General features: G+C 40.1%; 1 protein-coding gene and 1 long non-coding RNA gene across 2 annotated transcripts; one reads left to right on the top strand and one right to left on the bottom strand.

Annotated features, from left to right (window-relative positions):
* Window positions 1–938: 938 nt before the first annotated feature.
* Window positions 939–21,495, bottom strand: LOC133490498 (trichohyalin-like). Its single transcript, XM_061800650.1, has 6 exons — window positions 19,683–21,495; window positions 11,746–12,161; window positions 8,147–11,069; window positions 4,247–4,969; window positions 3,213–3,324; window positions 939–1,695 (listed from the first exon to the last, which is right to left on the bottom strand). Exons 1-6 carry the CDS (start codon window positions 20,114–20,116, stop codon window positions 1,498–1,500), a joined length of 4,806 nt encoding a protein of 1,601 aa, XP_061656634.1. The 5' UTR covers window positions 20,117–21,495; the 3' UTR covers window positions 939–1,497.
* On the top strand, window positions 16,296–19,856 carry LOC133490500 (uncharacterized). The gene is made up of 3 exons (XR_009792235.1): window positions 16,296–16,533; window positions 16,621–16,692; window positions 19,718–19,856. It is a non-coding gene; the product is annotated as an uncharacterized LOC133490500 (long non-coding RNA).
* Window positions 21,496–25,553: the final 4,058 nt, after the last annotated feature.

Genomic DNA, 25,553 nt, shown 5'->3' with positions numbered 1-25,553 from the left:
ACGTCAAAATAACTCCGGGTTGATACAACGTTCTGAAAGAATAATTCTGGTCTGATCCGATACGATAAAGGAAATAAAACATGTTACGAGCGTAAAGTACTATTTAATAGTTTCAAATATATAATAATGTAATCAAAATATATAACTTAATAAAGGTTAATATTTTTGTGTGAGATCGCATCTAAGCATTTTTATAACGTGAAAAAAATATAAGGTGGTTAAAAATTACATTACATGTATTACTTTTTAGAGGTTGTCGTTATTTTCTGAGAATCAAATTACATTTTTTTTTTCAAAGTGAGCTATGATTTTACAACTATGAAGACGAACATTTTCACGAAAAAGTTATACGATAGCGGCTCCAAAAAAGATTGTTTTTGTCGTAATTTGGCAAGAATACTGTAATTGTAATGTATCTTCTCAAAATAGTGTTGGCTAGTTGCACATAGATGTATATTTTCACAAAAGTTGTGGACTCGAGAAAATTTTCTATTTTCTGGATAGAATGACATTTTCTAGTCAATTTTACCACCCCAATAATTTTAATGTGAGAAGTCATATTTAAATATAAAGTTGTGTTTTTAAGAACAGTTTTATATTCAAGATAAATCATTCGAGATATTTTTTTAGCATAGTTGTATTTTTTGATAATAGCCATATATCTAAGTTTAAGTAAAAAAGTAAGGGGACAGTTTTTGTTGGGTTTTTTTTTTTTTTTTTTCAGTCTAGTAAAAAAAGTTGCATATTTGAGATGGAAGGTACAAACAAAGAATTTTCTAAATTTCCTGAGAAATTAGTATATTTTACAAGGATATTAGGTATTGTATATTTTCAGTAAAATTAGTTCAAGTATTTTGCCACTAACAGCTTATTATCAGTACCAGGACTTTGAAGTGTGTCAACATTAGTGTGTATTGTAAAATAATCACATTATTTGCTATAAAGATCAGACTTTATTCTCGTAACAATCCTGGGAATGGAAAATCGTCCTGATTCAATGTAATTGTACAATGAATACAAACAAAAAGGGCACATTAAATTTTACAGCTTGAAAAACAAAACATTTTGCACACACAAGAGTATTAAAACAGGGAAAAACAGCACACTTAAATTTGGCATTTTAGTTTAGTTTGAGATATGTTAACGCTTTACAACAGTACATTGAAATCAGTGTGGAAATTCGAATATATGGTGAATAAAGTGCTTTTTTGATCATGTAAACAGTTAATCAGTGCGAGTAGACAAGTTTATGTAACAAATGCATAGTTTGAACTGGCAAAAAGTTTAAAAAAAAAAAAAAAAAAAGAGGACAAAGGACATTCATATTTTTTTTTCCTTCTGCTATAATATAATAGTACTCAAGTGGCAACATTTAATCCAATTCAAGGTTGGGAAAATAATTGCACTGTTCAACTGTAGCAAAAATAGTCATGTCTAATATTGAGAAAAATGATCTGTAGAAATGATCTTTGAGGTGCAGAAAGATGCCAAATCCAGCTAGAGAACTTTTTTCATAGACATAAGGATGCTCGGTTGTTCCTCCATGACCCGCACAAGTAGGTTATCAATATACTGCTCCAGCTCTGCTATCTTTTTGTCCTTGTTCTGGAGCTGCTTCTCCTGCTTTACCACCAAAGAGATGAGTTCCTCTCGGGTGAGCATCGAGTATGGCCCCTTCTCTTGACTGACTTTTACCTACAACGGTGCACCAAAGAAAGAAAATGGAAAATTAACTTTCATAACATTTGGAACTTTAATTTTAATCTGCAAGAGTCTTAGACTACAGCAACATACAAAGTTGGAGTTTCGTGAATGGTTAATTTTTTTGTAGTAACTAAAGCTGTACTCAGCCACAAATCAGACAGCCACCCCCCAAAAAATGAGTGATTTGTGACAAGTAGATATTACATATGCTGTCATTCATTAGTTTATAGCGCTCGTGCACCTACGTCAAAAAAGTCACGTGACTGGCCATACTGCCGGTCAAGCAAACCATGGTTGGAGACGACGCGAAAATATGTCTTTTAGCACGACACCCAGGGTCTTGTCTGACACTGCTAACATTTAAAAGGTTATAATAAATGAAGATACGTGGAAAAATGAGACATTTGGCAAAGACGACCCAGATTTAATGACGAAGTCGATGTTTCCGCCGAGAAGAAAGTGGACTGTTTCTGCTTGTCTTGGACAACTGGATCTACACATGGACCTGGTGAGGAAGTCGTCGAGATTTACAGGGCGGGAGAGTTTGAAAGCGTAGAAAAGTCTGGACACTTACAAATACTTTGCTGATAGATCTGTTCTCAATCAAGAATAAATCCCACAGAGTGATGGAGCACTCAGATTTTTTCATTAAAAATACCAATATTTAAATAAATGACCCCTGGTTTTACACAAACTCGCATTCATTAACTATGGTTGGAGAAAGAAAAAAGACAGCGAGTCAGCTCCTCCGTACACAAAGCATGTTGCGGACACACGTTAAACCTCTCCGTGATAGCCTTTTTTTTTTTTTTTTAATATGCATTCCTCTCAAATGAGTCCAATGTGTATTTAAAAAAAAAAAAAAAAAAAAAAAACGCTGGATAGGCTTCAGGCCCTGTACACGGAAGCGCGCTGCGGCTACACGTTAACCTATGTAAACCTCCGTGTGACCGTTTTTTTTTTTTTTAAATACGGATTGGACTCATTTGAAAACAATGCATATTAAAAAAAAAAAAAAGTGTCGAGGAGAGGTTTACTGAACTTTAACGTGTGGCCGCAACATGCTTCCGTGTATTGTTTCTTTTTTTTTTTTTTTTTCCCAAATACACATTGTTCTCAAATGAGCCAACCTGGCATTATAAATGCTTCTTGGTAATTTGAGATTGAGAAGAGTAATTCATACCTGAAGTGAAGTGATCGCTACACAGTCGGGTGTATTTGGTTGGGCACCATCCATCACGTTTAATCGCAAAAAAACAATCGATCTTTTCTGGTCTTTTCAGCTGGTATGCTATAGAATGACCTCTTTGAATATCTGTCTCGTCTGTTGTAATAACGAGCACAACAATTCTCGGGCATTGTGAATATTCTGCTCTGGTTCAATGTCCCCCACACCATCGAGCAGGTCTTTTTGACTGGCAATATGGCGCTGTGAAAATGGTGACGTCACATGCACAAGCTCTATTGTGACATTGTGGAAAAAATGTCTTGTGCGAAATTTAACATACCTTTGCGTTCTCCTCAACTTTACCAACAATTCCCACCGACTTTTCTTTTTCTACTTGGATCCCCGTGACAGGATACAGTTCCTGAGTACTGAGGGGTTTCACAGGCTGAAGTCTGCAATGACCAAAATAACGACAAACCAAGCCATTGGATTCAGGTAATTAAAAAAAAATAATGAAAAAAATAATGGTGTTCTGCATGGATCTTATTAGCAGAGAGGATTTTATGCTTCCTATACACATCAGCACAACACATTACAATCTTATGAAATTTGACCGTGACAGAAAAGTGTGAACAGCTTCACTGAAATCTGATGTGATCTTACAGTCTCACTTAAATATTCCTCACTTTCTATGAGAAGGAAAAATGACAAACTGAAAGCCAACAAAGATGAAACGGACCCAACTCATTATGGATCCCATGTTGTAAAACAGGCTAAAGAATGGTGTGGCTTAGAAGCACCATCATATTTTCTAATAATTTAATTTTCATAAGACGAGCTAAAATGCACATTTTATTATGCACTGATTATAAATAAAATTTTAGTAAATCGTTTACTACAACTGGAAACTATAAATGACATACAGCACAAAACGTAAAATAATTTTATTACTTGACAAATTGATTTATATAAATCAATTTTGCTATCATTTTTTCAACTCTATTGACTGCAAATAACGTACATTAAATAATTACACAACTAATACAATTCAGTGAACGAAAAAAAATCCCCTCCCCCAAATATTTTAAATGCACATTGTTTTTTCTCGTGCCCTAACTTATTTTACTCTGCTTTGTTACATTAACATCTTGCTAAGTTAGAGAAATATTGAAATGCTTTTACATTACATTGTCGGCCCTGATTGTTTTCCCGAGCAGATCGGACAAATAATGAATATCACCTGACATCACACACCACAATTAGGATAATCTTTGTAATCTAATATTCAGGTCTTGTTGACAACAGGACGGGGACTATCAATGTCAAATTAGCCCTGATTCTCGGTATGTGTGGACCCCACTGAAGCCATCTCACCTTCGCAGAGGCGGTGGAGGCGCTTCCTTCTTTCCACCTGCATCCTGCGCCATCCCATTCTCGCCCCTTTTTGGTCCGGTCTCCTCGTGTGGCAAAGCCTGATCGGCCTTGGGTGTTTGTATTTTAGTGTCACCGCCAGGTAAAGTACGAGCAGGAGCAGTGCTGTGCGTATTCAGTGTGCTCGATGTAGCGGCAGCGGTCTTAGCAGGAGGGGCAGGTGCACGTGCAACCTTAGAAGACTTGAGTTTGCTTTGAGACGTGGCATCTGGTTCGGGAGTTTTTGACACGGGTGGGGGCCACAAGACTGAAGTGTGATTATTGGAGGATGCGTCATCTTGTGCAGGAAGCTCGTTCTCATCATCATCGCCTTCAAATGGATTCAAGCTGCAAACAACTGGGGCGGTCTTGGATTCAGAGCTAGGTATTGATGGTGCGGGTCGTTTTGTGTGTTTGGATCCGCCACCCTTTTGTGCGTCACTGGGCGATCTGCTCTGAGGAGCGATGGTCTGTACTGAAGGCTGAGGCGAAATACTGGCAGTTTTCACCACCTCCCCTTTAGTCTGCTTGGTAATCGGCGCCAGATGGAGAGGTTTATCGCACCCATCCGTTTGGGTCCTTCCTGGAGGCTGAGGAGCTGGTCGCTTCTCACGCTGACTAACCGAAGGGCCCTTTTCATCGGCGGGAACGCCAGCGCTTCCCACCGAGGGCTCAGGCGGTTGCCAACTGCAAAAGAGAAATGCAGAGTACTAAATTTCTAATGCTGACAACTGCACTCCGTTATAGAATTTTTTTTTTTTTTTTTGAAAAAGTTACACTGTCCCCTCATTTTTGCTATGGACTAAAAAAAAACTAAAAAAAATTGGGGTTTGACATCTAAAGACAAAAGTGATTTATAATCAACATTCCAGCTTTCATTTTTCCAGGTACAGTACATCTGGATCATATTTTATAAAGGATTCCATTATTAAAGACAAAAGACCAACTTTTTAGGTGAGCACAAGTATTGGAATAGACTTATAAAAGTGAATAAAGTTGCCTGTAATCACCAAGAGAGTTTTTGTTTTGTGTTGGTTAAACAGCCAATTAAAATAAACGTGTCACCTGATATTGAGCAGAGGCGTTCAGCATTATTGTATGAATAATCAATAAAATGTGACACACTTACATGGTTACAAGTCAAGTCCACCCATCCATCAATCCATCCATCCATCCATCCATTTTGTTCGCCACTTATCCACATGAGGATCGCAGAGAGTGCCGGAGCCTAACCCAGCTGTCCACGGGCAGGAGGCAGGGGTACACCCTGAACTGGTTGCCAGCCAATTGCAGGGCACAAGGAGACAGACAACAGTCACACTCACAATCACGCCTAGTGGCAACTTAGACTGTCCAATTAATGTTGCGTGGTTTTGGAATGTGGGAGGAAGCCCGAGTGCCCGGTGAAAACAGACGCAGGCACAGGGAGGACATGCAAACTCCACACCGGCGGGTCCGCGATTGAATCCAGGACCTCAAAACTGGGAGGGTAACGCTTTACCAGCTAATCCACCGTTCCAAGTCCAATAGGCTCCAATACTTGTGCTTCCATTAAAAATGAATGGGTTCATCCAAAACATCCTCTTTCCAAGTTCTGTATTTGATCCAGATGCAAATACCTGGGAAAGGGATCATAGGGGGAAAAAAAACGGATTGATTCAAGCTGTTTTTTTTAGAGTAAAAGTATGAAATTGAACATACAATAAAAGAGTCAGAGGACCAAGACCAGTTTGCTAAAATCCAAACTTTTTGCAGCGGTTCACCCAGCTGTTCAAAAAGTGCGACCTAAATCGGTGTTTTCTTAACCCAGGACAGATAACATCAGAGCCATGGGGCTCTTGTCGGCACACCCATGTGGGCTGTGGGTGTTTCGCACTTCCTCCACTAAATGTTTATGCACATGAGAGTTCATTGGAAGATGTATGGATTGCAACTGGTTCCAAAGATTAAGTTTTTAGCAATTCCTTTGAACTCATGATATATCTTACGGATCACATGGATCAGCTGGCGTTTACAGGTCTACTCGACTGAGTGGTACAGTATTCATAAACGACACCACACCAACTATTCTGGGTAAAGGTGCCAGATTGCCACTAAGAACAGCTGTAAATGGGGACTAAAAACGACTGAAACACCACTTTAACAGGCAAGCCCTGTCCGTACGAAATAAAGACTCAGTTTTACACAGTCAATACGTGATACAGTAATTTTAACTACAGCAATGCATTCTAGAAAAGAGCGCATTGTTAAATCATAAATTGAATCAGAATTGCAAAAATCTTGTCAATCCGTACTCAGTCACTCCTTGTTGACTTTAAGGCTCTCTCAATCAGGTCATGGTAGAGATGGACTCCGGGACACAAACCTACATGTCATCAAAGCCATGCAACTTTCACGAAGCCATCAGGCTTGAATTACATTCCTCGAGTCTGTTGCTATGGCAATACAGAACACAAACCAGACGAGGTAGGTCACCCACAAAATTTATCCTTTTTCATCTGGCACGACTTACTTCCTCCTATATTCTCAACATGTTCCTGGTCTGATGTACATTAACTAGATTAAATTCAATTTCGTGCACGGGTCAATTGTCTGGTGTCCTCCGGTTGCTTATAATAAGAATTAATTGTAGTTATAATTCTATAATCCTCTTGAGGAACCCTTGTTTACAGTCAACGACACTGTAATACCCAACTCGCAATCCAATTTAATAAGCCACAAACATAATGTTCTGTATGGCATTTGCAATAACAACGTCTTGCAAAATTCAATTCCATGTTTTGCTCCAAAATGGGTACTGAACCCAAGAACTTTTGGTTCCTAAGACATGTACAGCATGTGGAAATATAGTAGTATATGTATTGACAAAAGCACATCTCAGATATTTAAAACCTGGTGCACACTGATTTTTAATATTCAGATTTCTATTTATTTGAAATGCGATACACGACTTAGCCGTTAGTTGTATGTAGTATTACTATGTAGTTGCGTTACTCAATGTTCTACCTAGTGGTGGGAGACTATATGAATTACTTAACATTGATACATTGTGTCTGTGATTGTAGACGTCTGCAAATTTTAGGTGAGATTTTGCTTTGATTTATTTTTGGAATCAAACTATTTGAGTGAATCAATTAATTGTCAGAGCCATAGATTTCAGGCATGAGGATTTCGGCAAATATGGTAACCAATCTTTCGGTTCCGTTGATTTTTGTCCTGGGAAACCGTGGGAAACGATTTTTCTGTTCCCATTGATAATGCTCATGGGAAACGGTTTTTACATGTACTTCAAAATAAAGCCTTAGCAGGCATGAGCATTTTGTCTTTTACGCTTAGCAACCGACATGTTTGACTAGCGTTTGAGTGACCCGGTTATAAATAACTCGACCTTGCGCATGCGTAGCGCAGAAGCAGAAACCGGTGCTGTTTGTAAACCACACTGACAAAGCTGGGCGTTTTAATCATTAAAAATAAATGGGTTCAGGTAGGTTCGTTTTATACAGATTGTTGGATTTCGTTGAGAACTTGTTTTACATTCTACACATGGGCGAATTTTATTAAAAGTAAGCCCAGAGATCTGGGAAACAGACTTTCTGTTCCGTGTTTTCTCAGGCTGGGTAACGACACGGTAACGGAACGATTGTTTCTGTGAAATGCTCATGCCTGAGATTTGATTTCCTATTGATACATTTTCTGGGAGGTTGACATTCTCACAACGTGTTGCTGTATCCCAGAAGGTATTAAAATGAGAGGAGTGCATTTTGGGCATGTAATTTGTTGCCATACAATAAAAAGGAAAGGGGATATTTAGATTAGGACAACAATGGTCGGAATCATCCCTCCATTGGAGTTTAGAAAACTGACCTTTTCAAGATTGCTCGATGTGACGTGCTGTCCTTTGACCCAGAGGGTGAGTTGGGAATGGGATCCTCAAAAGGGTGACTTGACAAATCTTCAATAAATGGATTCATGGAATTAACTTGTGTATTCCCAACAACAGCTTTTTCACTATTTGCTTCCTTCTTTTCATCTTTCTGACATGGTTCATCTCTCTTGTCCTCTTCCTCATCCTTCAGTCTCCCTTCTAGCCTCTCCTTTTCCTTAGCTCTCATCCTCAGCGCTTGCTCCTCCCGTTGCTTTTCTTCCAACTTCTTTTGCTCTTTCCTCTTTCCATCTTCAATCTTTCGGTGTTCCTCTTCAGAAAGTTTTTCCTCTTCTTCCTTTTCTCTCCTCCGTTGCTCCTCGAACTCTTCCTCATTCCCTTTTGCTTCTGGAGCTCTCTCATCCATCTTTCTTTCCTCTTCCTCCAGTCTCCTCTTCTCTTCTGCAAACTGCTCCTCTTGTCTTCTCTCCTCCTCCTTCCTAGTTCTCTCCTCTTCCTCCAGTCTCTGCTGTTCATCTGCCAATTGTTCCTGCTTTTGTCTTCTAACTTGTTCCTCTTCCTCTTTGACCAGTCTAGCTTTCTCCTCATTCCTCCTCTTCTCGTCAAGTCTCCGCTGTTCCTCAGCTAATCGTTCTTGCTCTCGTCTTCTCACTTGCTCCTCTTCCTCCTTTCTCCTTTTCTCTTCAACCTGTCTAGCTTTGCCTTCATTCCTTGTTATCTCAAGTTTTTGCTGTTCCGCAGCTAATCGTTCCTGTTCTTGTCGTCTCACTTGCTCCTCTTGGAGCATTCTACTTCTCTCTTCATTCCTTTTCTTCTCATCAATTCTCTGCTGTTCCTCAGCTAATCGTTCCTGGTCTCGTTTTCTCACTTGCTCCTCTTCCTCCTTTCTTCTCTGCTCCTCTTCGATCTTTCTTGCTTTCTCTTCGTTCCTACTGATCTCATTGAGTTTTTGCTGTTCCGCAGCCAATTGTTCCTGGGCTTCCCTACTCACTTGCTCCTCTTCCTCTTTTTTTCTCTGTTCCTCTTCAACCTGTCTAGCTTTTTCTTCATTTCTTCTTATCGCATCAAGTTTTTGCTGTTCCGCAGCTAATTTTTCCTGCTCTTGCCTTCTCATTTGCTCCTCTTCCTCTTTTATCTTCAGCTCCTCTTGGACCATTCTAGCTCTCTCTTCATTAATTCTCCGCCGTTCCTCGGCTAACCAGTCCTGGTCTTGTCTTCTAACTTGCTCCTCTTCGACCTGTCTAGCTTTTTCTTCATTTCTTCTTATCGCATCAAGTTTTTGCTGTTCCGCAGCTAATTTTTCCTGCTCTTGCCTTCTCATTTGCTCCTCTTCCTCTTTTATCTTCAGCTCCTCTTGGACCATTCTAGCTCTCTCTTCATTAATTCTCCGCTGTTCCTCGGCTAACCAGTCCTGGTCTTGTCTTCTAACTTGCTCCTCTTCGACCTGTCTAGCTTTTTCTTCATTCCTTCTTATCTCATCAAGTTTTTGCTGTTCCGCAGCTAATTTTTCCTGCTCTTGCCTTCTCATTTGCTCCTCTTCCTCTTTTATCTTCAGCTCCTCTTGGACCATTCTAGCTCTCTCTTCATTAATTCTCCACCGTTCCTCGGCTAACCAGTCCTGGTCTTGTCTTCTAACTTGCTCCTCTTCGACCTGTCTAGCTTTTTCTTCATTCCTTCTTATCTCATCAAGTTTTTGCTGTTCCGCAGCTAATTTTTCCTGCTCTTGCCTTCTCATTTGCTCCTCTTCCTCTTTTATCTTCAGCTCCTCTTGGACCATTCTAGCTCTCTCTTCATTCCTTCTCCTCTCATTAATTCTCCACTGTTCCTCAGCTAACCAGTCCTGCTCTTGTCTTCTAACTTGTTCCTCTTCATTCCTTCTTATCTCATCAAGTTTTTGCTGTTCCGCAGCTAATTTTTCGTGCTCTTTTCTTCTCTTCTCCTCTTCTAACTGTCTGGCTTTCTCTTCATTCCGTCTCTTCTCGTCAAGTCTCTGCTGTTCCTCAGCTAATCGTTCTTGCTCTTGTCTTCTCACTTGCTCCTCTTCCTCTTTTCTCCTTTTCTCCTCTTTGACCTGTTGAGCTCTCTTTTCATTCCTTCTCTTCTCATCAATTTGCCGCTGTTCCTCAGCTAATCGTTCTTGCTCTTGTCTTCTTACTTTCTCCTCTTCTTGTTTTCTCCTCTTCTCCTGTTCAACCTGTCTAGTTTTCTCTTCATTCCTTCTCTTGTCTTCAAGTCTCTGCAGTTCCTCAGCTAAACGTTCCTGCTCTTGTCTTCTCACTTGCTCCTCCTCCTCTTGTTTCCTCATCCTCTCCTCCTCCTTTCTGGTTTTCTCTGCTAAACGTTCCTCCTCCTCCTGTCTTCTGATACTCTCTTCTTCCTCCTGTATCCTTTCTTCCATTGTTAATCTTAGCAGTTCTTGCCTTCTTGCTTCTCTCTTAATCCTCTCCTCTTTCTCCTTTTGGATCTTCTCTTCATTCCTTTTCCTCTCTTCTTCCTCTTGTGTCCTTTTCTGCTCCTTAATCCTCCCACCATCCTCAACGAACCCATCAAGCCCCCTTTTCCACTGCATCTCCTCCTTGGTATACAAACCCTCGATTCTTTCTGCCTCCTTCTCCTCTTCTTCCTCCTCCTCCTCCCAGGGTGTGTACTGCCTTATCGATGGGAGTGAGTCAACTGGCGGCGAGGAACTTTCCGGAACATCCTCCATAGATCCGTGTCCCGAGCTGGCCAGACTGAAGTTGGAGCCGATGCGTGCAGTGCGAGGCAGAGGTTCCTCACAGTAAACATGACTCCCATTAATGCACAGGTTGCTCTTCTCCATAGAATTACGTTTCAGAAAATATGACTCCTTGCTCTCAGAGCTGCCAGATCGTTTGTGTTTCATGAACTTGAACTTCTTCTTACCTATAAAAATAGTACAGTGGAAAATTTGATTAAGTGGCATTTAGAAGATCAGGGATTCCCAACCAGGATGCCAGGCTATAAAATCACCAGGATTCCCACAGGAAAGGAAAACCATTTCACTTTAATTTTCCCAATTTTTTTTTGAAATTTCAAATATTGTTTATCTTTGTTGATCTATGCCAGGCCCAGACATTATGCTTAGTTATTCAATTTGTGAGTAAATTGCAAATCATTGTTTCAGTTATCACACTTTTTGTGAGATTTTAAAAGGAGGGTGTCTTGTCTTAGTAAATGTTGGGAAACACTGCAATTGGTCAGATGTCAAACCAAGGATAAAGTTAATTTACAGGGTTTCCCTCGAGAGGAGAATTCAAAATAGGACAGTGATGAGCAAAATAATTAGTCATCCAACAAAACAGAGTAAATAAGAAGCTCTTAATTTTATTCTACTTAGAAGTCCCTTCCAGTTTAATTTACAATTTTGAGTGACAATGGAATGTGGCCGCAGAATCAAATATGGTATGGTCCTCAATGAAACTGGAAGTAGACTGATCAAACAAGTATCTTTTTCACTATAAGTTAACCCTCAATACAAAGTTTCTTCACGGCTTAAACAAACCATTCTTATAGGTGTTACTGTAAAATTAGGTCAAAGTATCAATTGAAATGAGCCCACCTTCAGAGGAATCTAGATTGAGACCAGAAGACAGGCTCCCGCTCAGTGAGGAGTTCTTGGCTGGCAGAACGGACATGGACTGTGATAAGTTCCTTTGCAGGTTGGACTTTGGAGAAAACAAAGACTTAATTTTAGGTTTCTTCTTATCCTCTTTGCCTGCAGCTGCCTTGCCATCCTTCCCCTCTTCTTCCTCACTGTCCGTGAGAACCTGCATAAATGATGGCTCCGCCACATCTGGTTCTTTTTTCTTTCCCCGAACTTTGTCCTTGAGCTTGCCCAGGCGGGTTCGAGGCTTGCCGACGTCGGAAAGGTCAAACATGCTGGCTGTCATGTTGTTCCTCATGAAATGGATGTCCACCAGCACCTCACCTCGGTCTTTGTCTGCCTTGCCGCTCTTGTCCAGTAACTTGAACCACCTGTGCACAACAGCCCCTTATATTAAAAGTGCATTGGACCAAAAACCCTGAAGGTCTCAATAACACAGAAGTAGTCAATTCCAAGTTAAAGAGGGTATGTAAACGACTTCTGAATTTGAGAACAGGTGTTAAAATAAAGTGTATAAAGCAATATCTCAAATAAAATGACAACACTTTAGTAGCAAACCTACTTATACGATCTCACAGAATCAAGTTTCAACGTTCTGACCTAGACAGTCTTCTCAGACTTGTGCAACAGAAGCTTTAGGACATGCAGGGAAACATAAGGCCTGAGTTTCAAGAAAATGTACAGTATAAGAGAGGATCAAAGATAACCCTTTTACTCTTTGTATGTACAGTAATGGTATTGGTGTGCATTGTTCAATCTTTCAATGTTAGCTATACAAAGAAGAACCAAATTTAGAATGTTGAATCTTAGATTAGTTCCCTTAGTAAGTGGAACGAGGTAACTTCTTTGTACAATAAAAGACGTGTCTTGAGCTTGGAACAGATTGCGATCATCTTAAGTTTACAAAGTGTAAAATGACTGCACATGGTGTTGGGATGATACCAAACTGTAAATAAAAGTAATGCACTTGTTTGGCAATGTATTGCCTGTTGATTGCATTGAAGGACAGCTACAGGGTCAATGGAAAGTACTCCAAGCTAAGTTTTGGGAAGAACATCATCAAAAAGGTTACAAATATTGTGCCAAACAAGGTTTTTACCTCACAGTTTGTTTGTGGAAACTATGAGCCTGCTACTAGCAAGTGGAAAGTGACTTAATCGGAAAGTTTTCAAGAACGAAATAAAGTGAGCAGTCACTTAATACATCAATATGGAGAATTTGAATGAATGCTTTCATTGTTGAGTTTGAATTTAAGAACTGTCTCCTATACTATTAATTTGTGAATCAAACCAACCAAAACCAATCTACAGGAAAGTTATTTGGTCTATGCTATAATACACAAAAAGGCTGATACGACAACTTAACACTAAGACTGTTCTGAAGGGTCTCGAGGGTGGGGGAATGGCCGGTCATGAAATAACTCAGACGCAGCATAAAAAAAATGCTTATCGTGCATAAATCTGAGGTCAGCACTGAATAAACAACTCCAACTGAAATCTGAATTCCTGGGGAAATGAGGAAGGTACTGCGTATGTGTGTTTGTGCGTGCGTGTGGTACATGTGCCCTTGCAGGGGTCTCTCTGGTATGTTGGTGCTGCAGGCCCTCAGGCCAGTATGGTAAATGGAAAGCAATCTTGAAAACTAACAGATGTGGCTCAAATGTGCTAGTATTACATGTCAAAACACATCGTGTTAACCCCACTGTGGGATTTAATCTATTATTAAATTATTAAAGCCCAAGCATCGACGACGACAACTGAGGAGAACGAGGCTCTCTAGTGTTGATTTTTAGGGATGTAGAGAGAGACAGATTTTAACAAAAGAGGAGACTTGAGCACAGTTTGAAAATAAAACACCGCAGCAAACTAGAGACTGTTGCGTAAAACTCAAACTGTATTCTTTTTAATCCAAACACGGACAAATTCATGGGGAGGTACAGTATTTTGGAACACTTTTTCTAATATTTAGGATATAATACTGTCTCTATGGTGCCCCAGTAAATGTGTGAACAGTGAATTAAAAATCGTTCACGCATTCCTGATTGCCAGACATTTTTCTGCCAGGTGGCCTGAAATAAGTCATTTGAATTCCTGGAGCTTATCTACATCACTAGCGAACATTTCTGCCTTCTCTTTCAGCTCCTGAGCAAGTGATGTCCAACCCCTTGGCTCTCACAAGTGGATCTTCTGCACGGAGGCAACCAATCAGAGGAAGGGATGCAGTCTTCACCAAATATAAACGAAGTGGATAGAAAACTGGGTCAAACAGAAGTAGCTGTAAGAAAGGCCTTTTCTGGACACTCGTATGAGAAAAGCAAGGAGTTTTTAAAAATGAAAGTGCCTCTTTTAATGCTAATTCCATGTTAGAGAATCACTATATGGAGGTCTAAATAGCCAACATGCAGAACCTTTACAATAAGAGAAGTGACAATTGCAACACAAGGGAAGTTTCAAAAATGTCAGGGAAGTCTTCACTTAATGCCTGGGTGACGATGATGGCTTCGAGACGACTAATCTGACACTAGTGTGCAAAGTAGAGGTCCAGCGCATGACTCAACCTTGTCAACAAGCTTTCTCCTTTTTGTGCACACACACATCCTTCCCAGTGCAGTGTGTACTAAAGATAAGACAATGACTGCTTTGGCGGAGGCCTCTCTTATCACTACGCACAGCTGTATGAGCCGGAGAAGAGTCGGCTCAGCAATGATAGGTGTCCATGCAGCGCAAATGGACAGATCTTATCAGAGCAGGCCATCAGGGTGTCCAGAAAATAGGACATCAGACAGGGTGGAGCTGCAAAGAACATTTTGGTTCTCAAAGCTTGGGACAACTGATACAGTGTGTTCTCCTTCAGATTAACTATATGCATTACAATACAACCTAAATAGTTGTTTTTTTTTTTTCCCAAACCACAGAATGTTTAGAAGTTTTTACACCAAGCACCACCTAAAATGATTACCATCTCTCAAAGTACCACCATCATGACCAACATTCAAAACAATACAATGGAGTATGCCTAAAACTGATTTTTATTCCTTCAAAGGGGTTTTATTATGGAATTTGAACATTTACACTACTAAAATTTGAAAAAAAAAATGCACTTCGATCATCATTCAATTAAAAGGTATTTGGTACAACCCATGTATATCTTAATGGTATCATGCATTTTAGAGTCACTATGTTCCAGTGGTTGTACGTAATGATTGTGGGGCAGCGCCATAGCCTAATGGGCAGCAGATATGCTTAATTCAAAGACGTATTGCTAATCAATGTCAAAATTTGGAAATCATTTTCCTGGTTCTACAAGGCCATGTGGATTGTCAGTGGCCAACTCCGGGGGGGAAAAAAAAAAAAAAAAAAAAAAAAAAGTCCTCCGTCAAGGATGAAAAATTGGACGTCATTCATTTCTATCACAACAAACTGTATTCAGATCATCCATCCATCCATTTTCTTTTGATGCTTGTCTTCACGAGGGTTGCAGGGAGTGCTCGAGCCTATCCCAGCTGTCAACGAGCAGGTAGCAGTGTACACCTTGAACGGGTTGGCAGCCAATCACAGGGCACATCGAGACAAACAGCCGCACTCACAATCACACCCAGGGGCAATTTAGAGTGCCCAATTAATGTTGCATGTTTTTGGGATGTGGTAGAAAACCGGAGTGCCCAGAGAAAAGCCACGCAGGCACGGGGAGAACATGCAAACTCCACAAAGGCGCGGTCGGGATCGAACAGGGGTCCTCAGAACTGTGAGGCCAACGCTTTACCATCTGATCCACCATGCGCCGTATTCAGATTAATTTTAAACAAAACTGATGTCTCATAAAATCTGACCACAACATAAGATTGATTAGGCATGTGAACATGTTAAATTTAAATACGTTAGTCAGCAAACTGAAACAAATCTGGATTAAATTTGTTTTGAGATTATGTTTCTGAACCCTCGACCGCACAGATGGTGTGCAAATCAGAGTTAAAGATTATACAGGAATTACTTGTGAGGATGCTTAGTATTGAATGGAAAATAACCTGAAGAAAACATTTAAAAAAGGAACAATTGGCAGGTCCAAAAAAAAAAAAAAAGCAGGAAGTTGGACACAATCAAATTCACACATGAAAACAGAACCTAATGGTAGAGGTAATAAAACTGATATACAGGTGGTAAATCCAATCCATGTAATTGCTTAATGTCAAAGTCCATCTTTTTGCATTGCTTCATTGATAAAGCAAACAAAAATAAAGAGGGTTAAAGCAGATATCCATTTTGTTTCTAAATATATTAAAGATGTTTGCAGATAACGGCTGAAAACATACACAAAGTCAACAACAGTTTTCAATTGTTGACATACTGCAGAGTATAACACGAGCATTTTTTGTTTTCCACCTTTCGAATTTTCTTGATTTTGTGGGCGGGGTTAAAACAGCCCTGTGACAACACCAGGCTGGGGCGTATACTTTCTCCCTGAGATATAAGTACATCATCACTTCATTTAGTATGGGTCCTGTTCAGTTGTGAGTTAGCTGTGTGCTTAGCTTCCACAACATGACCGATTTACGAATCCAGGGTGCCGTTGGCAAGCTAACAATGGCAACACCCTGAAAATGCATCGTCCCTGGATGATGCCTCAATTGACAGAGCAGCTTGGTGATGATAGTTTAAGATCCCAAAAAATGAAAAAGCAACAGATTGACTTTTTAAAAACACCCAATTGGCAAGCTGAACGTCAACACCGACAGCCGACTCTGCGGTGTGCATTTTACGCCGAATAGTATTGTAAACTTTTACAAGCGACAACATGGCTTTGTGTCTAACTTGCTACTTGTCATCGGGTCAGTCCAACTACCTGGGTTTCCTCCTATCGTCAGTTGCCGTGTTTGGCTGTGACATTAAGTCACCAACAACGACGGTGAGCTAATATGTTCTTTTTTCCTGATTCTAGTCCAAAATAACCAATTTTGAAATTGAGCCGCCTAAATGTGATTTTACATCATATATGCTAAAAGCCGGTTAGTATACTTAGCAATTCAGTCAAAATTTGGTAGACTTAACATTTCTCTGTGGTTTGTCAAATTTACATGACATTTTTTGGGGCTGCTTAGTGCAAGTACAACAATTATCATTGATATGCTTCTTTACATTTATTTTGGATTGTAAACAAGCTTTAACAGAATCGAAGAGTGCCGTTTTTGTCAAAAAGAACAACCTTGTGCCAGCCACTGTTTATTTTTCACTGATAAAGCAGCCAGGAATGCGAGGCCACGGACCAAGATAAAAAGTCACAAACAGGGTGCGTTCACCACACTTGTGAGCAGATCACCAAATGACAAATAAAAGCATTTCAATAACAACAGCAAAATGACTAGGAATCACCATGATACAATAAGATGGTGTAACTACACGGGTGTTCAAGCGGAGTAGTAAGAAGGAGGAGAAGAAAGGAGGCTGGTATGCAGGGGGTCACATGGTGGGAGAATAAACCATTTACAAACGGCTTAGCAAAATGCAACATTTTGCAAACTTCACTAAAAGTGCACAGCATACAAGTGACAAGATGATTGCGATTTAATCACACACAAGTAAAATGTGATCTCTCTCTCTTATTACTTGCTTGAATGCGTTATGAAGGTATACCTGGACCAAGTTCAGTAAAGAAATACAGTAAATAAAGCATTCAACTAATTTTACAATCTGGAGGGTTAGGAATCTTGGAACACATCAATTAAGGGAGGGGGAAAATGGAAAACTGACTTTTCAATGTCTTTAAAGCAAATAGATTTTATGGGGCAGATCAGATCGACCAATAATTGGCATTTGTTGCTCATCGGCAGATCAATTTTGAGGTCATAATTCGCCGATCCGGGGAAGACATTTGCTCCACGTTGCCATCTGAACCAAAAAAAAAAAAAACCCACTATTTTTGTACAGGAGTATTTATATAGTTTTTTTTCCATGTCTTTTGTCATAGTACTGTAAATATTTGTGGGCCAACAAAGCTATTAAAAAAAATAAACAACATAATGGGCGAGAAAACAGCAGAGACAAGACGACACGTAATGACTGAATCAGACCGGACGACATTTTTACAATCATTGGGCTTTATCGATTTAACTCAAATGCGACCAGATATACTTGTTGCCGAGGGGATGACAACACGAGTGGACCGTGCCAACTGTATCATAAGAAGAAATAAGAAGAAAAAATGAGTGTTGGTGGTCACCAGAGCTCAGGACAGGGGAGGACGTTCATGTAAGGTTTGCTCACGTACTTTTACTATAATACGCCTCACAAGCTATCAATAAAACGTTACGTAGCATAGCAAGCTAGTGCTAGCGTTTGTGGTTGTGTGTAAACATGCTGCCGTTCTGTTGGACACAATCTGACCATAGCAGTGAATTTTAACCTTTTTGGAGCCAAGGCACAAATTTTACAAATGAAAAATGTCACGACACTCCAACAAATAAAAATGTCACAAAACGTAGATCCATTAATTGCTGTGTGTACTTACTGCCGTCAAACAGAAGACCATTAATTTGTTCTGTCATTATGCCTCGCTAGCACAAATGAGATGAACAAAGATACGTTATATATTGTAAATCTATATTTTTTGAACAGTTAAGTACACTAGTATATACAGTAAATGAACAGGTCATTTAAATAGAGTCACTGTTCCATCTTGTGATCGAATCAGTGATCGGTTGTCGTTTTTTGAACTCTGTGTTCGGCCCCAAAAATCCTGATCCTGCAAAGCCTACACAGAGTTGGGGCTCTGGAGTGGCCGTCCTTCATTAAATATGAAATTGGTATTTGGAGGATAATGGGGCAGGGTTTTCTTTTTGAGGGGCTCATGCTGGGTCATCCAAAATAAAGTGTTGGTTACCTTCTACTGCAAAGTCTCGCCGATAAGGAGTTAAAAAGCAACTATTTTTGCTTGTGTGCCCTTTGATGGGTGGCCATTACACAACTTGTATACAAACAATTTGACACTTTTCCAATTTACTTATTTTCAGCAGCGAGAGCACTCACTTTGGATGCAAAGCGACGTACAATTAAGAATAACAGATTTCAGACAGGGTTTCAACTTCAAAGTATTAATGGCATTTCCATTTGTTCCAGTGAGAAAAGACTGAGCTAGTCAATGTTTTGAATGCTTGAATACTCATAAGTCAGGGCACCACTGTAAAATAAAACATTGAAAAAAAATTGGAATATCTCAGGGCGGCACAGTGAGGAAACGGATTAGACCGTTGGCCTCACAGTTCTGAGGACCAGGGTTCAAATCCCGGCCCCGCCTGTGTGGAGTTTGCATGTTCTACCCGTGCCTGTGTGGGTTTTTCCTGAGGATTTCATTTTCCTCCCACATACCAAAAGCGTGCTACATTCATTGCACACTTTAAATTGCCCCTAAGTGTGATTGTGGATGTTTGTCTCCATGTGCCCCGCTATTGGCTGGCAACAAATTCAGGGTGTACCCCGATGGGGGCTTGGATAATTCCAGCACTCCCGCGACTCTTGTGAGGATAAGCAGCTCAGACAATGGATGGTTTCCACTCACTTGTTGTATAATAATAGTTGTAACAACTAAGAATATTCATTGTCTAATGTAACGTTTGGGAACATATTTTCAAGTTAAAACGATACTTTTGTTTTGAGTATGTCTATTGCTGAAAAAAAAAAAATCATTTTAACAAATTTACAAAACGTTTAAACAAAGACACAAACATCCTGTGAAGCATGATAATACGCGTGTATGTATTGCGGCTTGTCCCGTTAGGATAGGTGCATTTTTAAGAGCCAGTGATTTACACTTTGCTGCTTCTTCAAAGCGGCTTGCACTATGTCTGCTGCTTTTATCAATCAAAGCAGACTGGCACAAGTTCCTGCGTGTCGTGTACTTACTCGGTCTTGTTGCGGCTCTTGTCCTGACTGAGCAGAGAAAGGTCGACGACGGCCTGACCCAGCAGCTTGTCCGGACCCACCAGGGCTCGGTGCAGGACGTGAACGCGCAGCGTGCCTCGCTCCCCTCCCGCGCCGGGCTGCGGCAGCTCGAAGGCGGCTTCCTCCTTCCAAACAGGCGCCACGCTCTTCTCCACCACCGAAGTCTGGTACTTGTCTTTGCCCACTTGCATGAGCGCGTAGGCGTCGTTGGTGCCGCCTTTGCCCTTCGCCCTCAGGCCACGGGCTTGGAGCACGGTCACCTGGACGCTGGTGGGACACCAGGGCTGGTCCAGAAACGACATGCCGGCTTCTGTTGTCGCTGGGACGCCGAGAAGCGACGGAGCATCCGCGCCGGGGAAAAGTTGAACGAGTCCAGAGGAAGCCTGGCTGGACATTAGGAGGGAGGCGGGGTCGAGGCGTGGCTCGGATGTGAAAGGGGCGTGGATTTCAAGTGAAGCCCCGCCCTCCAGATTAACAAATTACTTCTGATAATGGCACACACCTGACACTCATCATAGTAACTAGACGTTCAGACAAATGGAGAGAGTAATAGGTACGTAAAATGAGTTTCAAATGAGTACAAAGTAAAAAACAAAAAAACATTTACTAACGGTAAACCAATAAAGTCCTTATGTTATTGTGTGTGGATAGGTTTCCAATGACATCACCACAGTCCCAGATTCCCTTTTTCTACAACGTCATAACTCTTAAACCAATCGGATAAATTAACGATAGAAAAAAAAAACCCTTCACGCTTCACCTATTGCCTGTGTTCTCTGAACTCTATGTCACACAAGATGGCGTCATTGGAAACGTATCCATAATAGGCCACATATTGAGACAATTTATCTTGCGACACACAACACACAAGATCGTGGCCGTCACAAGACATGACGGGTAATTGGAAACCCGTCAATTTAAATATTGACAGTAACACAAAGGAGGAGTTTTACTCTATTGCAAAAATAACATTCAAATTGAACATCAGCACATGAAGTTATGAATATGTACCATATTGCCACTGAGTATTCGGGGGTGTCGACCACAGTGAAGCATTCGTTCAACAGGGGTCCTTTAATCCAGTGATACCCAAACAGTGTGTCAGATCCTGTTCAATCAGATTTCATCTTTTATGTGTTGCCATATGGTTTTCGCTGGATATGAAGTGTAATGTATGCTGCATACCTCAGTCATAAAAATGCATTTGTACAAACGTATTTTCAATCAAATCCTCACACCACTCCAAAACCCCATCTACTCTTTGTAGCTGGGGAAACAATCGATCACTATTTGAGGGAATAAGGGATCAAGTTCCAGGAATCTTAATTAATTCTGTCAAGTGTGCTGTAGCTTTTTTTTATCCTCGGGAAGAAAGAATGGAAAATACATATTTTGAAGACATATGGGAACCGTTTTAAATTGTCATATTAGAAAGTATACAGTAAAATGTGAACCAAGACCCGCGTGTGACGCGGCCTTCTGCCTCGACCAGCAGCATTGACAGAAGGATGTGGACAGAACACACACGTGCGGGCATGCAAAGACAAATGTTCGAATAGGAGCAAAATGATTCGATGAAATTTAATTGTGATCATTTCCACCCCAAAGGCCTTTGCTCAGAAATCACAAACACAAAAGGTGCATTGTGTGTTGTGTTGTGTTATGTTGTATTATATCATGTGCTTAGTCATCAGTCCACTTCCTGGTGTCCGCTTCACAGATGCTTATATATAGAAGCCTTGAGCCAATTACTGAAGTGATGTAAGAGCGCGGCTCCGGCGATTTGTGTTGGTCTTTTGACAACATAATAAAACTGGTGATTGCTATACTTGTTACTAATGTTAAATGAAGTTATCCTGACCATGATTAATAAACTCATGCATTCTTTCTGTGAAAAAAAAAGATGACACTGCACGTTCATGGCAGACGTCAATATCATGCTGTTATTATTACAGACACCTTTTGCCATCCATCCATTTTACCTACCATTCAGCTGATTTTGGGCAAGAGGTGGGGTAGACCCTGGATTGGTCGCCAGCCAATAGCAGGCCACATATTCAGACAATTTATCTTGCGTTCAGATCTGTCTATCTAGATTGATGGATGCATGGAGGTGCACCAGTTTAAGTGTGAAAAGTGTTCAATGACAGTAGGAAGCTGTGATGTTAATGTTACAAGTTGAGATTCCATGCATCAAAGCCTCATATTAGTATTGAAACCTATTCAAGAAAGTTACCGAAGCAAAGCGGATGATGTTGTAGATGTACCTCTCGGCCGCGAGATGTCACCCTCTGCTTTCTGATTTGTGTCCTGACTACGCCTCTTTAGATTCTCTTCGTTGAACTGTATGCATAGTTTGCGTCATTACAGGTTCAGTATGGCACCAATCAATTCTCTTAACAGTGTTTCCTCACTAGGGTCGCGGGTGTGCCGCCGTTTAACTGAACTGACTGGTGAGCGAGAGGCGGGGGTACAAGCTAAACTGCACATACTGTATAAAAGGCTCACATTCACACCAACGGGCAATTTCAGAGTCATCATCTAACCTAGCATCCATGTCTTTTGGGATGTGGGGTAAACCGGACCACCTGCAGAAAACCCGTGCAGGCATGGGAAAAACATGCAAACTCCACAAAGGCAAGGCCAGATTTGAACCCAGGATTTCAGACTTGTGAGTTGGTCACTCTGCCTCCCTTCAATATGGAATCTGCCTGGGAAAATTCATTTGTGTATGAAATTTATTGCACCACTCATTCCATTTCCTGTTCCATGGTTACTGTTACACTCGCTCAACGTCAAAAACAAAATTTGAGGATTTTGAATGGCAATTGGGCATTGAAACATTTGGAGGTTCCTCTTTGTGTTGAAAGGACAGAACCTTCACAATGCTTTATCGTCTTGAGAGGAAACACGTCATTTCCTTTGCCCACATTTCCTGAGCTTATGGTCAATTTTGCCCATTCTTCCAAAAGCATTTTTTTGGTTGTGACGAGAAGGCCTGCCTCACTGTAGATCAACACAAAGGCTTTTCAATTGGCTTGAGAGCAAGACTCAATGGAGAACAGTAAAGTACATCCACACCAAATTCTCTCATCCATCTCTTTATGGAATTGCTTTGTGCACTAATGCACAGACATGTTGGAACAGGACCCCAAACTGTTTTGACTGTCCAAAATCTCTTGGCCTACTGAACCCTTTAGAGTTCCTTCCACTGGAAGCTCAGTCTCTATCTATCTATCTATCTATCTATCTATCTATCTATCTATCTATCTATCTATCTATCTATCTATCTATCTATCTATCTATCTATCTATCTATCTATCTATCTATCTATCTATCTATCTATCTATCTATCTATCTATCTATCTATCTATCTATCTATCTATCTATCTATCTATCTATCTATCTATCTATCTATCTATCTATCTATCTATCTATCTATCTATCTATCTATCTATCTATCACTGTATATATGATCAACAAGATAATAGCTCGGGACAATGTTGAAATGATACCTGACAATTAGGCCTTTGCTGATTTTGATCAATTCAATTTTGTCCCAACAATTTGGTTTGTGCGTAAAAATGGCATCATTGTTCCTTATAACACAGTTTGACAAACAGATAAGACCTAGTTGAAAGATATGAGGTTGCTACAATTTTGCACCAAAAAAGACTGTGCCTCTTTTTGCACTGAGGGTTATCTTTTCATCTCAATATCACATTTTAAAAATACAGATGCTCTCTTCCCTCCCTGGGGTGTCAACATCACAGATGACAATCCCGTGAGCAAAGAAAAACACTCCCTCCCGAGAGCTGTCACACTGTTTAGACCCCTTCAGGCTGGGGGTGTGGGGGGATTCTGTATCACCATGGCACATGAGCCCAACTCCAACAGGCCCCCCGGGGCTCAGAACTCTCAATTGGGAGATTGATAAAGATCTGGATTTGAACAGATATCAAATTGCGAATGTTTTGAAAAGTTAAGTTTTTCGAAGGGGCATCAAACCGTGAATGTAATGTAATGTTGGCAGATGATATTAGTTAACATTAAATGTGACAAGGGTGGTAGCACCATGCTAGGGGGGTGGGGGTAGAGGGTAAGAGAGAACAGTAATATTGCAACAATAAAGTTATACAACTATACAATGACGTCAAAATCATTCAATTTAGTTTTTAATGCAATGAGGAAAAGGTTTGATCAAAATTGTAATCATAGGAGAGGAAAAAGTGGTAATGTTACAAGTATCGCAATTCATAATTTCTGTAAAGATTTAATATGATGAGGGAAAAAAAATCCGTATTTTTTTCAAGTCATTCAACATCACACGTTGGAACATCATGAGAAAAATCCAATATTAAAAATAAAGTCGGGAAATGTAGTCAAAGAATTAAGTAATGTTGTGAGATCAAAGCCTTAACGTTATTAAAAAAAAGGTCGCAAAGAGAAAAGACCTAATGTTGTGATTAAAAAAAATTGGCAATTAAAGAGAAAGAAATCAGATTGAAACAAAAATTTTAATTCTCATAAAACGAGACAAAAAGTTACAATGTTATGAGATCAAAGTCAGAATGCTGCAAGAAAAAGTCATGATGTCACATTGAAAAATTGGAAATATTACTAGGTTAAAATTGTTTTACATTGTTCAGAGATTTTCTAAAACATTTTATTGCAAACACATTTGTTCCATTCTTATTTTTTATTTACCTAAACTGCTAAATTAACATAATCTACAATAAAGACCAAATGGATACATTTTATCCTGCTGTTAAGTGACTCCACCTACCCAAGTTAATAGTTAATAGTTATATTATTGCTTTTACTGTTACAGTAGAGCCAATGGGGTGGGAACTGTAAATGAAAATTATATTTTTGTACAGATCTGGATAAAGATGTGCCTCCTGCTTACATACATCTTGTGACTTAAAGCATTTTTCTTCATAATAACTCAGGACCCTATTTCGCCAAAATCCAGACACGTATAGGAGGGAGGAAAATGAAATATCTAAATGCACGAACTTCACAGCTAATAAACAGCAGAAGGAAGAAAAAGGCCACAGTTTACCAGATTTGACGGTCAAGATTTTGACGACAATGGGCAAAGCTGTTGTCCATCTGGAAACTACAGAGTAGCTAAATGATGTACAGGATGTTAGCCCGCTGCTAAAGGTGCAAGCGGTAGGGTCGTCACTGCCCCATGGGCCGAACAGTGGCCAGTAATCTCAGTACACGAGACATCAACGAGTCGAACTGGTCAAGCTCTTCATGTCATAAAAACCTTTATTCCGCCATAAAATCTGCTACAAATTGCTTTTGGCATGCATAGTTTTCACACAGTTATGACAAGTATGAGAATTCCCTTTAGAGCGCAGCTATCCACTCAGCATGCACGGTTATAAACAGGCCTGCATACCTCGTACTTTACACAATGTCAAATTAGAGTTTTGTCAACTTTCTTTGGCTTTTGTGTGTAAAGAAACAAGTACTGCTCCTTTGCTGATATGTAGAGAACAATTCATTTCAATAAATAGCAGATTATACTGAATGGGGCCAGTTGATACATGAGGTCAATCGTTCAAATAAAACATGTGGACAATATTGGCTGTTATAAAAAGAAAAAGCCACAGCGGTCACTTAAATAACTTCAAACTCACAAAATAAATCATAAACAATATCATAAAAGTAGTTACAAATCTAATGGAAATCACACACCGGTTTATTTTGGGGTCTAACACAACTATTATTTAAAAAACAAACGTATCCGTGTTTGCCTCCAGCGCGCTTTGACAGTCTTGAGATGTGAAAAGTGATGTTGCATTTACGTGCCCATGA

Source organism: Syngnathoides biaculeatus, chromosome 17 (assembly GCF_019802595.1).
Source record: "Syngnathoides biaculeatus isolate LvHL_M chromosome 17, ASM1980259v1, whole genome shotgun sequence".
Classification (NCBI taxonomy): domain Eukaryota; kingdom Metazoa; phylum Chordata; class Actinopteri; order Syngnathiformes; family Syngnathidae; genus Syngnathoides; species Syngnathoides biaculeatus.
Note: the sequence above shows the minus strand (reverse complement) of the source record. Positions and strands in the feature narration are given on the sequence as shown.